We start from the raw sequence: 15059 nt of genomic DNA on the forward strand, positions 1-15059 counted from the left end.
CACAAAAACTAAAGGGGTCTCGACTGTGCTGCGAGTGTGAAACTGAACACTTGTCAGGAATGGATATGTTTAACAAATGCTGCCAGAAAGTACAACACATATTTCTGTCTAGGGAGATTCTCATACATCTCTGATGTGAACTCAAAACATGAATTGATTTTCTCAATGATACAGAAAAAGTCACACTGGGGAAAGCTTCAAGTACCCATGGCTTGGAGCAAAAGTAAAACGTTGAAACTCTGTTCAACAGTGGTCTGGGCTCTGGTGCTCTCTGCTGGGTTGTTTGCCTTTCATTGTGCGCTATGACATATTTGCTAAAGAAATGACAGAAAAATACGAAATAGAAGACTTAACTGTCCTGGTCATTTGCGTATGGACTGACCAGGTCAGCATAATGTATGAGCTGTCAATAAGTATACTAGTAAGTATCATGTACAGGGGCTGCAGTGGCTCAGGAGGTAAAGCGTCCACTTGGGAATTGCAAGGTTCCTGGTTTGATCCCTGGCTCCGCCTGTGTTAATGTCAAAGTGTCCTTGAGCAAGACACGTAACCCCTAACTGCTTCTGATGAGCAGGTTGGTGCCTTGCATGGTTTCCAGAGGCATTAGTGTGTGAATAGAGAATCAATGTAATGTACATTGTGAATCGCTTTGGATAAAGGCACCTGTGCTATATAAAATGCACCATTTACCAATGTTGTAAAGTAACTAAGTACATTTACTCAAGTACTGTACTTAAGTACAATTTGAGGTATCTTTTACTTTACTGGAGTATTTCCAATTTTCAATAGTTTTACTTCTTCTCCACTACACCTCAGAGGCTAGTATTGTAGTTTTACTCCACTAGAATTATTTGAAAACTTTAGTTACTGGTCACTTTGCAGATACAAGGGTCACTTATATATTTTTTTGGCGAGTATATTTTGATGCCAATACTTTTGTACTTCATCCCGGATTGAAACGGTTAAACCCACCCTCGATTTGCTCCAGATCATTTTCATTTTCCGTAGCAGAGCGGACCACCAGCACAGACAATCTCACTGGCATGTCTGCCAACAAGCCTGAGCTACTGTGATCTATTACTAATCTCTTGCTGTTTTCTGTAAAAAATGGCATGCAGCCACTGCCAAGCCATCGCTGATCGTCTGTAGAAAGGTCAAAATAAAATACAGAATGATCTGATTGGAATATATATTTCTAATTTAGCCAAACCTGCTGACGACAGTGTGCTTCGATTGGTTTTGCAGCAGGAGCCCAAATTGACCTCGTCCATCCATGGCGGCCCATTGTTCCACGTGATTTCCTTAACGGATCAATCTGCTATTCGTGAAAATAAAACAGCAGGCTCAGCCGAATTATTCTACGCCTGACGTAAAACACTGAAATAAACAAAAAAATCTACAATAAATGACACTACATGGCTGTTAAAGCTTGGAATTGTCGGTGTCCCAAAGGAACTACAGAACATACAGATAAGTCATCTGGCATATTGCAAAGTCATTCTTGGTCTGTCTGATGTCCCGTGAGGGCAGCAAAAAAAAAAAAAGGGCAAACAGTCAACACAAGACCCAACTGAAATTCCATTTCTATAATGATTCTGGTAAAAGGGCCCTCAATGACTGTGACATTGAATTGATTTCACATCGATTAATATGCTGTAATATCAGGTGGACTTGTTGAACATTTCTGATTAACGAAACAATGGCTCAAATGAATCATTTCAAAACAGATTTATTTTATTGTACTATTTAACAAATATTTACAAAAGAGCAAACTCCATGCATAGTAAAAGACTGACCACGACTGATACCACTGATGTATAAATAGTCTTAGCATGAAAAAGATCTTCATGGCACATTTTGTATATATACATATTTTAAAAAGCATTTACAAATGTCCAATTGGTAATTCTGACAACATAATGGTTCCAGTTCTCCGCAGTAAATTGTGTCAGCGTACTGAAAAACATCTCTGATGTAACAGATGCTAAGTCCTGTCCAGTGTCCTTACGTGGCATTTAGTCCAGCGTACCTAGACAGAGAGGATGAAGAATGTTATTTGTGACAGAATAACCTTTATTCATTATAGGCCTAACTAATGTGGATTAGTTTGCATGCCATAATAACTGTATGTTGTTATGCCTTCCAAATTATTGGTCTGTCTGTCTGTCTGTCTGTCTGTCTGTGTGAGTGAGTGTGTGTGAGTGAACGAGTGAAATAGTACCAATTCACATTACAAACGTGAGGATGGACAGTCAGTAGCGTCCCCAGGAATTACATTTAGGGCAGGCGAGATTTCTTTTTGCAGCCCCCCCCCCCCCCAAATCGGCGATCGAAAACCGGTGAAAGTGGCCGTTTTCAAGATGTTTTGGTCACTATCTCTGGAACGGAAGGTCCAATCTGCTCAGTTCAAAGCTTGTTGGATGCGTGACTTTGAGGACATTAAGCGGGCAATGACACCTTTTGGGTTCTAGGGGAGGCGAGATCTTAGTTGGGCAGGCGACCGCCTGTCCTGCCTCTACAGTGGGTACGCCACTGTGGACAGTTCAGATGGGGATTCCAAGATACTAGAAACTACAGCCTTTCTCATACTTGGATGAATTTTAAAAAAAATCACTAAAAAGAAAAAGTTTGAAATCTTTTTTTAAATGATGCCTCTGGTGTCTTTGTGGTGTTATGAAAACCATAACAAAAGATGTGCGATTCATAACGGCCTACTGATCATGTGACCGTTTCTGAACTGTCCACAGCCCACCTCTGAGACACAGAGCGAGTAGACTATAATCGTACCATCTTTAAATGAGCATTAGTGAGGACCAATTGTATGAGCAATCCTTAAAAAAAGGTGGGGTAAGTGATATTTTTGGGTTAAAACAAAAAGTCTTTTGTTAAAAGGTTAAAGCACTATATTCTGATAGTACTACTCATTGCTATAGAGTGTATGTTCAGTAACAGGAGTCTCCCTGTCTCTCCACCTCTTTAATAAACAGAAAATACATTTTCAGGGGGGGGGTTGCAATTTTTCACCCAATCAGGTATCCTGTGCGAGTCCTCTCTCCTGATTGGACCAAATTGGTATCCTGACCTGAAAATATATATATTTTTTAACTGAGGAGCTGGAGAGACAGGGAAACTCCTGTTACTGAACACTCTATATTAATGAGGTTATAATATCACTTACCCTACCTTTAACTTTCATTTTATATTGATCCTGGTCACAAATGACTGAACAATGTCTACACAGGAAACAATAAAAGATGGAATTATCTTACAGCAGCAGTAGGCAGATGATGCTTGATATATTGCTTACCTTCTAGAAAAGCAAACTCATCTATGGCCTCTATTGCATTGTCTGTCAAGTAGAAGAGAGGAAAACATTATGAATCTTTACAAGTAGGTTTAAGATTATGACAGTAGGTCCCATAAGTTAAAACTATATCAATGTGGTGGTGTACAATCATTTTGATTTCCGTAAGGCCACAGCATAACCAAACCCCATTCCCGGCCCAGTAGTCACTCAGAAATTCAATCAGGAGGGAATGTTGGCTTTTTTACACAACTTACCCAAATCTTTTCTCTGCAACGTTTTCCTCTTTCCTTGCTGGGCATATACCAGAGCATCCTTGGCAATCATCTCAACAAATAACTCCTGTTGGGAGCACAACAAGGCTAAATGTAATTTATCTGGGTCGACTTTTTACACAGTAAAGTCATCAGTGTTCAATTTATGCAATTTTGTTACTCTGACAGTATATGGAACCAAATGGAGGTTCCATTTGTACACTATCACTGTCCGAGTTAAATCCTCATTCATTTGGCCAAGGACTAGCCATGGATACATACGACGGTCGTCACGACCGTCATGGATGAACTTCAACCTGGTGTTTGCACGTTCTCCCTTTTTGGTCCGTACATCACATAAACGTTCAGATTCCAAATATAAAGTGCTTATACCCCATGGCCACGGATGTTACAATTATGTACGGGCCCTCAGAAGTACCCGTATATTCCGTATCGTTCAATAAAAAGCATTTTAATCCGATCGGTGGCCATTTTCTCATAGTTATAATAATGCCTCTTGTGTGCAATACACCTCCCAACCGATAGGGTCGCATAGTTGAAACCTTCAACAATAGCAACAATGGCGCCAACACGGAGAAATTGGCCACCAATCGGATTAAAATGCTTTTTATTGAACAATACGGAAGATACGAGATACTTCTGAGGGCCCGAACACAATTGTGACATCCGTGGCCATGGGGTAAGCACTTTATATTTTAAATCTGAACGTGTATGTAGATGTACGGACCAATAAGGGAGAAAGTGCAAACACCAGGTTGAAGTTCATCCATGACTGTCATGATATGACAGCCACGTTCGGTAGCTATGCTAATGTGTCAGCATCATGTGAACATGCGTTTCTGCTGTTCTGTAACGTGGTGTATAATGATGTACCGTGGCTTTAGCGATGATGAACACAGACTCCTGGCTGGCCAGAGACACGTCTGGATCGGCCTTCATCAGCGCCTTGATGCGGGCCAGAGGGAGCTTGGAGAGGCGGCTGTGCGGAGCACCACCTGCGACGGGCCCGGTACCTCCGGTCTGCTGGCCGCTCTCCTCCTCCTCTCCTCCACCTCCATGCCCTCCTCCTCGGCTCTCCTCCTCCGCCTCATGCCCTCCTCCTCCTCCTCGGCTCTCCTCCTCACTCAGGCTCCGATCCGCCTCGGCTTCTGTGGTGGGGCTGACGGGGGTCGCCACTGTAGCTGCCATTCTCTGGTTCTCTAACAAACAGAGATGTTAAAATGAAATCGACAAGGTTGTTGTTGTTGTTGTTTTTCTACATATCAACACATTTGCTGCTCTGGCTTCGGCCAGCGTGTTGTTTTCGCGCAATGGAAGGGAATCTGCGTTGCCAGACATTGCGAAAGAAACAAGCAACCAGGTCGAGGAAAACAAGCCCAAAAGAAGCAACTTAGGCCACGTGAGACCTTTAATTTAAACCTACATGCGTCGGTATCTTAAAATAGCCGATCTACAAGCTCACAATGTGAGCTTGTAGATCTTCTATTGAAAAAAAAAAAAAAAAAACTCCTGCACGCAATAAAATGTGGAATATTTGGATTTAAAAAAAAAAACATTCTAATAACACAACAAATGCTCCCTGGGTACACAAAAAAAAATCATGAAAATATTAATAACCTCTGGTTTTAATAATAATTTAAAAAAATTGGAAGAAAAGCCTAAATAAGTAAGTACATTTTAGAAACAAGCCCACAAAACCGCAACCACCAATTATTTTTTTACATGCAACTTTACAGAAAAAGAAGCCCAACGTCGCTTATAATAAGCCGACATGGCAACACTGAATGGAGTGTGCTCTGATTGGTCAATGGAGGACCTCAGTGTCCCGCCTCTTCCTCTCCCGCCAACTGGTGCTCGTCGGCGGTTGGTCGAATTAGAAAGTAGGAGCTTACGATTGGCTCTAGTCTAAAGCCAATCAAGGGTTCATGTGTCACTAGTGGATGTTCAAGACATCCCAACTAGTTGGTAAAATGTTAAGAAAGGACAGTGGTGGAAAAAGTACTACATTGTTTTACTTAAGTAAAAGTATCAATACTGCAATGTACAAACCCATACAGTCTATGGTAGAAACACTCAGTCCGGAATTAAAAATTTACTTGAGTAAAAGTACAAAAATATTGGCATCAAATTATGTCTATATAATATATATCATATGTCTAATTTATTAAAACATCTTTTGAAAATAGCAGATCTACAAGAGGGCTGAAATGGTACATATATTTTTTGTAATAATAATCAAAATCTACAAAGTAACTAGTAACTAAAGTTTTCAAATATTTGTAGTGGAGTAAAAAGTACAATATTTGTAGTGTTGTATAAGTAAAAGTACTGAAAATTTGAAATACTCCATTAAAGTAAAAATACCTCAAAATTGTACTTAAATAGCCTACAGTACTTAGACGTACTTAGTTACTTTACACCACTGATGTTAAGAAAGGATTTCGAAATTAGAATGATAAGTAAGTAGGCCTACCTGACATATACTTATATCATAAATACCTTACTGTCAGTGACACCAGTAGATATTTTTTACAAGCCAGGGGTTTTGATGTATTATTTTTTACGTTTTATTAAGTATGATATTGAATGTCTACATTTCTGCACTGTACATTGGGTAATACAATATTAGTGGTTACACTAATTTAGCTAAAGCCCCCTGGAACCCATACCCTGGGGGGCTACCCTGACTATAGTTTGAAAACCACTAGCCTATAATATAGGCTAGTGGTTTTCAAACTATGGTCAAACACTATGATGTGTAAGAAAATATGTTATATTTTCTTACACATCATATTCTCCTCAGATTCAAAATTAATCCTCCAAATTAGTGCAATATTTTTTTGTTGTCTGTGTCAATAGAACCTGATGCTTATATCGGCCTTGAATGCCAACCAGGGTGGGTTTCACTCTCATTAGATAATAGATGCTTATTAATACATTTTGTTAATAGGATTACCAAGAGGTGAGCTGTTTAGCCTCCTGAAGCTCCTTTCACTTCGTCTCCAGTCATCTATAGCTGTCAGAGGGAGAGACATGAAGAATCCCCAGCTCTCATGTAAGCTACAAACATTTGACATTTGACATTGGGCAGAAACTTATTGAACATTTTAGAAATGTTTCTGTGTGTGTGTGTGTGTGTGTGTGTGTGTGTGTGTGTGTGTGTGTGTGTGTGTGTGTGTGTGTGTGTGTGTGTGTGTGTGTGTGTGTGTGTGTGTGTGTGTGTGTGTGTGTGTGTGTGTGTGTGTGTGTGTGTAACATTTCTAACCGCTGAGCTGAAATGCTCAAGTTACTACTTACTGTAGCCTCTCTTTTTGTTATTATTGTTGATTGATTGATTGATTGATTCTTTAGTTCCAATATGTATGTATTCTTGACCTATCTCATATCCCTCTTACATTATAGTATAGTCTATAGTGTAATGCTTTACGTTTGTTTAACACATCATCATGCGGTTCTATTTATCATGTTATGTCAGTCACTTAGTTAGCAAATCATCAGAGTTCCATAAATAGCATGCTGCACTAGAATGAACTAACCCAGTAGCAGGCCCATAATCCTGACCCGCATTGACTGACAAAGGATTTGTGCTTTTAATCATCTGCATAAGGTCTAACGGGTGCTATTGTTAACCCACTCTGAAGGAGGAAAAATGTCAAACTTGCAATAGACACTGCACAGAAATTCATCGAGGTCAACTCCGTTATTGACCCTGTGTTGTGTTGCCTTGCTGAACTCATTAGTCACTTGTTCATGTTTTCTCTCTTGGTGTGGGTGAAACTAGCCCACATCAAGGCAAATTTTAAGTAATTCACATCATATGGATGTTATGCTTGCGTCATACAACAGTGATACTCAACCTTTTTAGGCTGCGACCCCTCAAAGTGATCATATTTGAACTGGGGACCCCCCAGCCTGACAAGCACTTGGAATTGTACGAGTTGAGGCATTACATTTAGTTTGACTCAGTTCCACGGGTAAATATTGTGAAAATTGCAGATCTACAAGCTCACAACGCCTCGCATTGCGAGGCGTTGTGAGGTTGTAGATCGGCTATTTTCACAATTATTGCCTCTTTCTTATATTATTTGAGAATTTGGCCAATGTTTGAACAGTTTTTATAGTATAGTGTATTGATTACTTTTGATGCAGTAAAAGTAATCATGTGGGGACCCGCCCTACAGGTTGAGCACAATTGTCGTACAATACAGTATTGGATCCCAAATGTTGTACATATCAAATACCAAAGAGGACATAATGTGTCTGAATCATGTGAAATCACAAAAGATAAGAAGTTGATCATCAAGTTGATCATCCACACCCTCTCCCATTTAATACCATTTGTGGGTTCACTCTCATGTGTTGGTGTTTGAAAGATCGTTAGTACTGTGTGTAGTACCTCAGCGCTAGGTATACTCTTGGTTGCTTGTTTTTGCAGGAGATGCACTTAAGACTTCTGGTGATTAGTAGTTTCGTTCCCTACCTATGTTGAATGCACTTATTGTAAGTCGCTTTGGATAAAAGCGTCTGCTAAATGACTGTAATGTAATTTAATGTAATGTGTGTGTCAGTTTTCTCAAAAGGTAAATTCAGCAACTGTTATCTGCTTACTTGTTACTGACACTTTTCCAAACATTAAGCAGTGATGTGGTTAAAGTTGACCTAAGAACAGATTCCCTCGATTTAATCCCCTGTGACGCAAAATGCAGAGTTTGGTTACCATGAAGTGAGTTTGATTTCTAATGGAGACTAATCTCATTACCGCTTTCTTGTGAGAGCTGGCGAAAACTTCTGGGAACTGATTACTTTCTTGTAGACAGAGCAGATACCCTGCTGTCTGCACATTCACCACTAACCTAGTTCAAGACTCAAGAGTCCTTGTTTACTTGATTTTGATTGATTCAATACTGAAAGTAAAACAACATGTAACCATAAAATAATGGACCAAAACTGACTTTTCTTGCCATTGATTTAATTGACATTTTATGATGTAGACACTATTTTACACTGATGCCTTAGTTACCAGCATCCCAATATCTTTAGTTGCTTCTAATCATTTGAGTTAGCAAGGGCACACATATTTTACATACGTTACTACTGAATCATTTGTGCAATATTCAAAGAAACTGTGCTATACATAAGAAAGTAGGTAAATCAAATCATTGATATATTGTATTATTCAAAAAATATTTTAATTAATGGATTTACAGAAGATTGGAATATTTGTTTAACAATGTAATCATTTTAACCATTTTAACTTCTTTCTTCCTATATTAAGTCATCAAAACAATTCCATGGCCAAAATACAAAGAGAACCAAAAATCGAAGCCTAAAAGACTCTGCCAGTGGACGAGTCCACCAAATCCTTGCCATCCTTGGCTGTTGCCTGCACCGTCCCACAGATGATGTACTGGGAGAGGATGAGGCAGTCGCCGCTTGAGAAGGTCGTCTATGACATGGCCCACAACGAGAGGGTCGTCAACGACTTAACTCTGGGCCGGAGGGTCAGCTTCTACGAGTTACGAGGGGAGATAGGACATGGCAACTTTTCTCATGTCAGACTGGGCGTTCACACCTTGACTAAAGGTGAGGTCCTGTACAGTAGAATCAGTGTTAATGTAACTCTGAGAGTGCGCAAATGTAACCAAATGGACCCGGAAGGGTCCATTTGGTTACATTTGCGCACTCTCAGAGTTACAAATGGATACATTAACACTGGGATTGTACCATACTTATGTTAACAAGTCAACGTGTTTGTAATTCACACATTGTGCAATTTATCCTTCTTTCATCCATCCATTCATCCATTAATTTATCCTATAAAACTGATTCCTTTTGCATGGTTTACCCATACTCTGCGTGTAGCTATCTAAAATAATCATACTTGGCATTCCTCAATGACCACACTGGACTGCCCAGGGTCTCTGGTCTCCTCTCTCTGCCACATAATAAGTGACTCCAGGGGGTCTGTAGGTGAATACACATGCCAGTGGATATGGGGTGGTCGCCTGGATAAGCCCCGCTGATCAGCGCAGATCCTACCCCCCACCCCCAGCAGTGAATTAATGTCATGTTTCATGGTGTTGAGATGCTCCTTGGAAAACAACACCATGGACAGGGAGTTTATGTACGTGTATGTGTGTAGGTGTGCATGCGTGCGTGCGTGCGTGCGTGCGTGCGTGCGTGCGTGCGTGCGTGCGTGCGTGCGTGCGTGCGTCTGCTCACATGCAGGGGGGATATTCTTCTATTAGGCACATTTTTATCATACCTTAAATAATACTGCTGCAGACCTTCACAAGATTATACCAGATGTTATATGTGATGGTTTACTGCCTTCTTTTTCTTGCACAGTCTCTCTCTCTCTCTCTCTCTCTCTCTCTCTCTCTCTCTCTCTCTCTCTCTCTCTCTCTCTCTCTCTCTCTCTCTCTCTCTCTCTCGCTCTCTCTCTCTCTCTCTCTCCCCCCCTGTAACCCGATGTTGACCTCAGACATTTTGACCTGTTTAACCCCTCTCTGACACTCGGCTTTAATCCTCCTCTTGTCTCCTTTTGTCAGAGAGGGTAGCCGTCAAGGTCATGGACAAGATGCACCTGGACAAGAAGTGCCAGTCCTTGTTCGCCTCAGAGATCAGCTGCATGGAGAAGCTGTCTCACCCCAACGTGGTGCGGCTCTACGAGGTCATCGAGACGAGCAGAAAGCTGTACTTGGTGATGGAGTATGGGAACGGTGGGGACTTATACACACGTGTCACCACCAGGGGGAAGCTCACCGACATGGAGGCCAAGACCATCTTTTCCCAGGTCATCGCTGCTGTCAAGTACATGGTGAGTTCTGATCAAAATGCACCTCCAGTTAACCCCTTTTGCCCCTTTTCACAACACCGCTGTATACTTTTACAAATTAGGCTTTACTTTGGGAAGTTGCATACATTTTGTCATTGTTGTGAATGAAAGTGACTTTTGCTCTCAATTTCTGTGAGCAAGATGCTCTAGCAACAGTTCTTGTCAATAACTATTACATTTAATTATAAACTGTAGTTACCACCAGATACCTACAGTATAGTAGTATACTCAGTAGTAATTTGCTCATGGTTATACAGTATAAAATGAAGAATTCTAATCGAGCATCTTAATTTTTTTTTGTTCTAGCATGACAAAAACATCATCCACCGAGACATAAAGGCAGAGAATGTCTTCTATACCACTTGCCACTGCATCAAGGTGGGAGACTTCGGTTTCAGCACAGAGAGCGGCCCCACCGAGGTCCTCAACTCCTTCCGTGGCTCGCCGCCCTACTCTGCCCCGGAACTCTTCAGGAAAAATGGCTACATTGGCCGCTACACAGACACCTGGGCCTTGGGCATCCTCCTCTTCTTCACGGTGACGGCTACCATGCCTTTCCACGGAGATAGCATGAGTACGCTGAAGCGCTGCATTCTCCAAGGGGCCTACAGCATCCCTCCCTATGTGCCCGACCAGTGCCAGCTGCTCATCAAAGGCATGCTGCATCCCGTGCCTGCTGACCGCGCTTCTCTTTCCCAGGTCATAAGTAGCAGTTGGCTCAAAGGGATCGATTGCCCTCTGCCTTATGCCTCCCTGTCACAGTCCCCGGCCCACTTAATCCAGACGTCCCAGACTCTGTGTTTGGAGGAGCAGGAGGCGAAGCTTTCGCTGTCAAACTTGGGCATCTCTGCGGGCCAGTTACAAAACAACGCTTGTTTGGACTGTCGGAGCCCGCTGACAGGGACCTACCGGATCCTCCTGCACCGGGCCCAGAGGAAGAGGTCAGGGGAGGAAGTAGGTTTCTCAGCCGTCGACTCTGATGAATATGGAACACAGAGTTCTGCTCTGTGCTCTTTGGACAAACACAACCCCACTGTCGTTTGTGTTATACAATAGAAATGTGCTTACTTACAGTAGCTCCTGTAACATAAACGCACACACACACACACACACACACACACACCTCTTTTACACACACTTTGAAATGGACAATACATCCTGCATTCACTCAAGGACTTGGGGAGTGTGCTAGTGAATCCCCAGTCTGCACTCATTATTTATAAAAGGTGGTGCATAGCGCCATCTTGTGCTGAGGAGAATTCACAGGCTGTTGTGCAATATGTCAGGGTTAGCTAATTTCTTCTCTATCCTTTAAGTCTGTCTCATCTTGGAGGACTGGGCTGATCTCTGTAATTGGCTGCTGTGTTGGGCTGATTACATCACCTGCTTTAACTCAGCACACTGAGCTTAACTGATGCAAAGGATTAATGAATCAATTATCTCTCTCTGTTTCTCCCTGTACCGCTTAGTCAGAACATAAATTACTTCTATTGCTCACTTCCTCCACAGGCCACAGATAATATCTATAACTGATTATGCTGGAGAAGTTTTTTGATCATATTAATGTGTATATGGAAGACCATGTGAAAATGGTTCCTAGAAAGTAAGGGATTGGGCAAAAGTTAATTTGAGTAAGCCTCCTTGATTGATGGATGGGTTAAAATGCAGTAGCTTACATTAGCTTAACTATTTGGGCAAAACCAAATGCAATCATGTTAAAAGGGCCTGTCAATATTGTATATTCTCAGCTTCAGACATATATACAGTTTTCTGTTAATGGCTTTAGATTTTGTGTTACTTTCATTAGAGAGTCATTAGAGTTACCGAACTTAGCTGCATACTTGAGTCAGCAATTCACTCCGGCATAAAAGCATAAAAGAAATAAAAACAGGAAAAATATGTATACAAATGTATAAACAAATATAACATATACACATGTATATACATACATACAAGTGTGGTGGTTCACAACCTCAGCCTGATGGCCTGAAAGTCTAATATCTCCCCCAAGCTACAGGGAATACCCTTTGGCTTAATGGTTAAGATGTTGGCTTTCCACGCGGAAGACCCGGGTTCGAATCCCAGGTGTTATATATATATATATATATATATATATATATATATATATATATGTATATATATATTTTATATATATCCCATTTTATATGACTGACAATTATGACTACACACACACATATATATATATATATATATATATATATATATATATATATATATATATATATATATATATATATATTTATGTGTGTAGTCATAATTGTCAGTCATATAAAATGGGATCAGCAGCTTCTCCACAGATCTGTTGCTCCGTGCGTGTGTGTGTGTGTGTGAGTGAGTGAGTGAGTGAGTGAGTGAGTGAGTGAGTGAGTGAGTGAGTGAGTGAGTGAGTGAGTGAGTGAGTGAGTGTGTGTGTTTGTCTCTGAGCCTGCCTGAGGGGAGGGTGGTGAACAACGGCTGTCCGGGGACCGTGTGAGGCATGTTTGTGGAGTTGGGGTGGCTTTACACAAAAATGCCTTAATTTAATACTTATGTTAATGACAAGTACAACTGTTGTGTACTTTATCATTCCAGTCAAGTTGTCTTATATAACACGGATTGTTCAATCCACACATGCAGGGTCTTCCTCAGGTCTTCCTCAGTATTAGGTCAGAAGAAAATTACCCAACCCCTGTGCATTCAATAGCACTACATTGTTGAATGACGTACTCTTACCTGAAATAATAAAAAATGTTTTCAGACCATTAATGTGTCTAATGTATCTGAATCATAAAGTCTTATTAGCACAAGCAGTTTTGGCATCATCCCTCCAGCAGGAGGCGTGGTGTCACAGGATTTGAATGATGACCTCTGCTCCAAGCAGTAATGTTGAGTTTTCTCCAAAAAAGATAATAGTGATAATAGTGAAAATGGTTTGTAGATCTGCTATTTTCACAATGTTTAAAATACGGCTTAAGTGGATAATATACTTTTTCCATTCCTAGAAATGTAGTGACGTCAAAAGTACTATATTTGTCTTTGAAATGTACACAAATACTCAAGTAAAGTAGCCTACAGATACTCAAAACATGTTCTTAACTACAGTACTGCAAATACACTTTGTCACTGTCCAACACTGGCTCCAAACCAGAGCAGAGAGCAGAGCCAGAGTTTTTTTGTAGGCACGGAACATGATTTATAAAGTGTATTACTGGAGCTGCGTGTCAACCAACTCAGAATGTTTTCCACAGAACATTCCCTGTACAGTAGGTCAGTTGGCGCAATGTGGAAACGGCACTACAGTTCATGGATACTTCTCGGATGTTATGTAACAAGCTTTTACAGTAGTCACTCCCACATCTTAAAACTGGGTTGAGAAACGGCCATGCAGGGTAAAAAAGTACAGAAACTCGCACACATAGGCCTACTCACATGGTAGTACCATGTTTTATTGGCAGCAAAGATATAATAGAGACAACGTTTACGTTTCAGCCCACAGGTCATCATCATTTTCAACCACTTGTGACTTAGATACAGTGTATATTATGAATATGTGTCCACTGTATGTGGGACTGGAGTTTATCCAGACATAATATAGCCTACATAAAGTGACAGTAAAAGAGTAACATTCCCATTCTCTCAGAAAGAGTTTTTTCTGGGGGGGGGCGTGTGTGCCAGAATCAAAGTGGCATGCATGGCGAGAGAGAAAAACTCAAGGAACTAGCAAGTTAACATGAATGGCTGTGGCTGCATATCAGTGAGGGGAGTGAGGGGAGGTAGATGGGCCTTTGACACATGGTTTGCAGGTATGACTTAGACCCCATATGGTTGAGCCATATGGGACTCTATACTAGGGTCTTTTCTGTTTTCTGTTATTGTGGGGAAAGCTTTTGCTGAAAATAGCCGATCGACTAGCTCACAACCCGTTGCAATGCAACACGTTGTGAGCTTGTCGATCTGCTATTTTTTGCAAAAGCTTTCCCCACAATACGGATGCTGGGGTTTTAAGTGGTTAAAGAACTGTCTCTGTCTCTGACAGTTTTTCTGTTGTCGTTGTCTTTAACACCCCTCCCCCTTAAATCAATCGATCAATCAATCAATTATGGCATTTAATTATCATTTGATGATTATCTATCTTTATCAAATCGTTTAGTTTGAGTCGCTTTTGCTTAGCTTTCTCTGACAATAGCAGGAGTAGTACTGTACACGCCCCCTCCGTCTGTTGTTTACTCTCTCTTTCACACTCTCTATTTGCATATTGTGTGTGTGTGTGTGTGTGTGTGTGTGTGTGTGTGTGTGTGTGTGTGTGTGTGTGTGTGTGTGTGTGTGTGTGTGTGTGTGTGTGTGTGTGGGACCGGTGCTAGGCAATTTGGCGCCCTAGGCAATATTCCCCCCCCCCCCCCAATTAAAAATAAGAGCACCTCAGTCTCTTTTAAACAGAAAGTAATTCAGAGGACAGGAGCCTATCCTATGTCTGACAGCGCTGCGCCACCGTTTTCTGCCACAGCGCCACCTAGAGCCTTTTTTGGGGCGCCCCCCCCTAGTGGTGCCCTAGGCCAGGGGTCTACAACAGGGGGTCCGGGATCCCTAAGGGGTCCTCAGAGTTACTACTGGGGGTCCGCCAAATCTTTGTGCGATATGATTT

The 15059-nt window shown here is 41.3% G+C and overlaps 2 protein-coding genes across 2 annotated transcripts; one reads left to right on the forward strand and one right to left on the reverse strand.

The window, feature by feature from the left end:
* Positions 1-1777: 1777 nt before the first annotated feature.
* On the reverse strand, positions 1778-4900 carry pole4 (polymerase (DNA-directed), epsilon 4, accessory subunit). Its single transcript, XM_080430201.1, has 4 exons — positions 4453-4900; positions 3562-3646; positions 3308-3349; positions 1778-2029 (listed from the first exon to the last, which is right to left on the reverse strand). Exons 1-4 carry the CDS (start codon positions 4765-4767, stop codon positions 2016-2018), a joined length of 456 nt encoding a protein of 151 aa, XP_080286327.1. The 5' UTR covers positions 4768-4900; the 3' UTR covers positions 1778-2015.
* Positions 4901-8981: 4081 nt separating this feature from the next.
* Positions 8982-11473, forward strand: LOC308086849 (serine/threonine-protein kinase NIM1; the record flags this gene model as incomplete). Its single annotated transcript, XM_080430493.1, has 3 exons — positions 8982-9162; positions 10131-10399; positions 10724-11473. 3 exons carry the CDS (start codon positions 8982-8984, stop codon positions 11471-11473), a joined length of 1200 nt encoding a protein of 399 aa, XP_080286619.1.
* Positions 11474-15059: the final 3586 nt, after the last annotated feature.

Source organism: Gymnoscopelus braueri, assembly GCF_963280865.1.
Source record: "Gymnoscopelus braueri genome assembly, chromosome: 6".
NCBI lineage: Eukaryota > Metazoa > Chordata > Actinopteri > Myctophiformes > Myctophidae > Gymnoscopelus > Gymnoscopelus braueri.

What these genes read in the sequence shown, in the direction of transcription:
- pole4 (XM_080430201.1), bottom strand. Translation starts at nt 4,767, where the DNA reads ATGGCAGCTACAGTGGCGACCCCCGTCAGCCCCACCACAGAAGCCGAG. An exon ending in TCATCATCGCTAAAGCCACG is followed by an intron (nt 3,647 to 4,452) that starts GTACATCATTAT and finishes TGCTCCCAACAG; the next exon opens with GAGTTATTTGTTGAGATGAT. An exon ending in GTTGCAGAGAAAAGATTTGG is followed by an intron (nt 3,350 to 3,561) that starts GTAAGTTGTGTA and finishes TCTACTTGACAG; the next exon opens with ACAATGCAATAGAGGCCATA.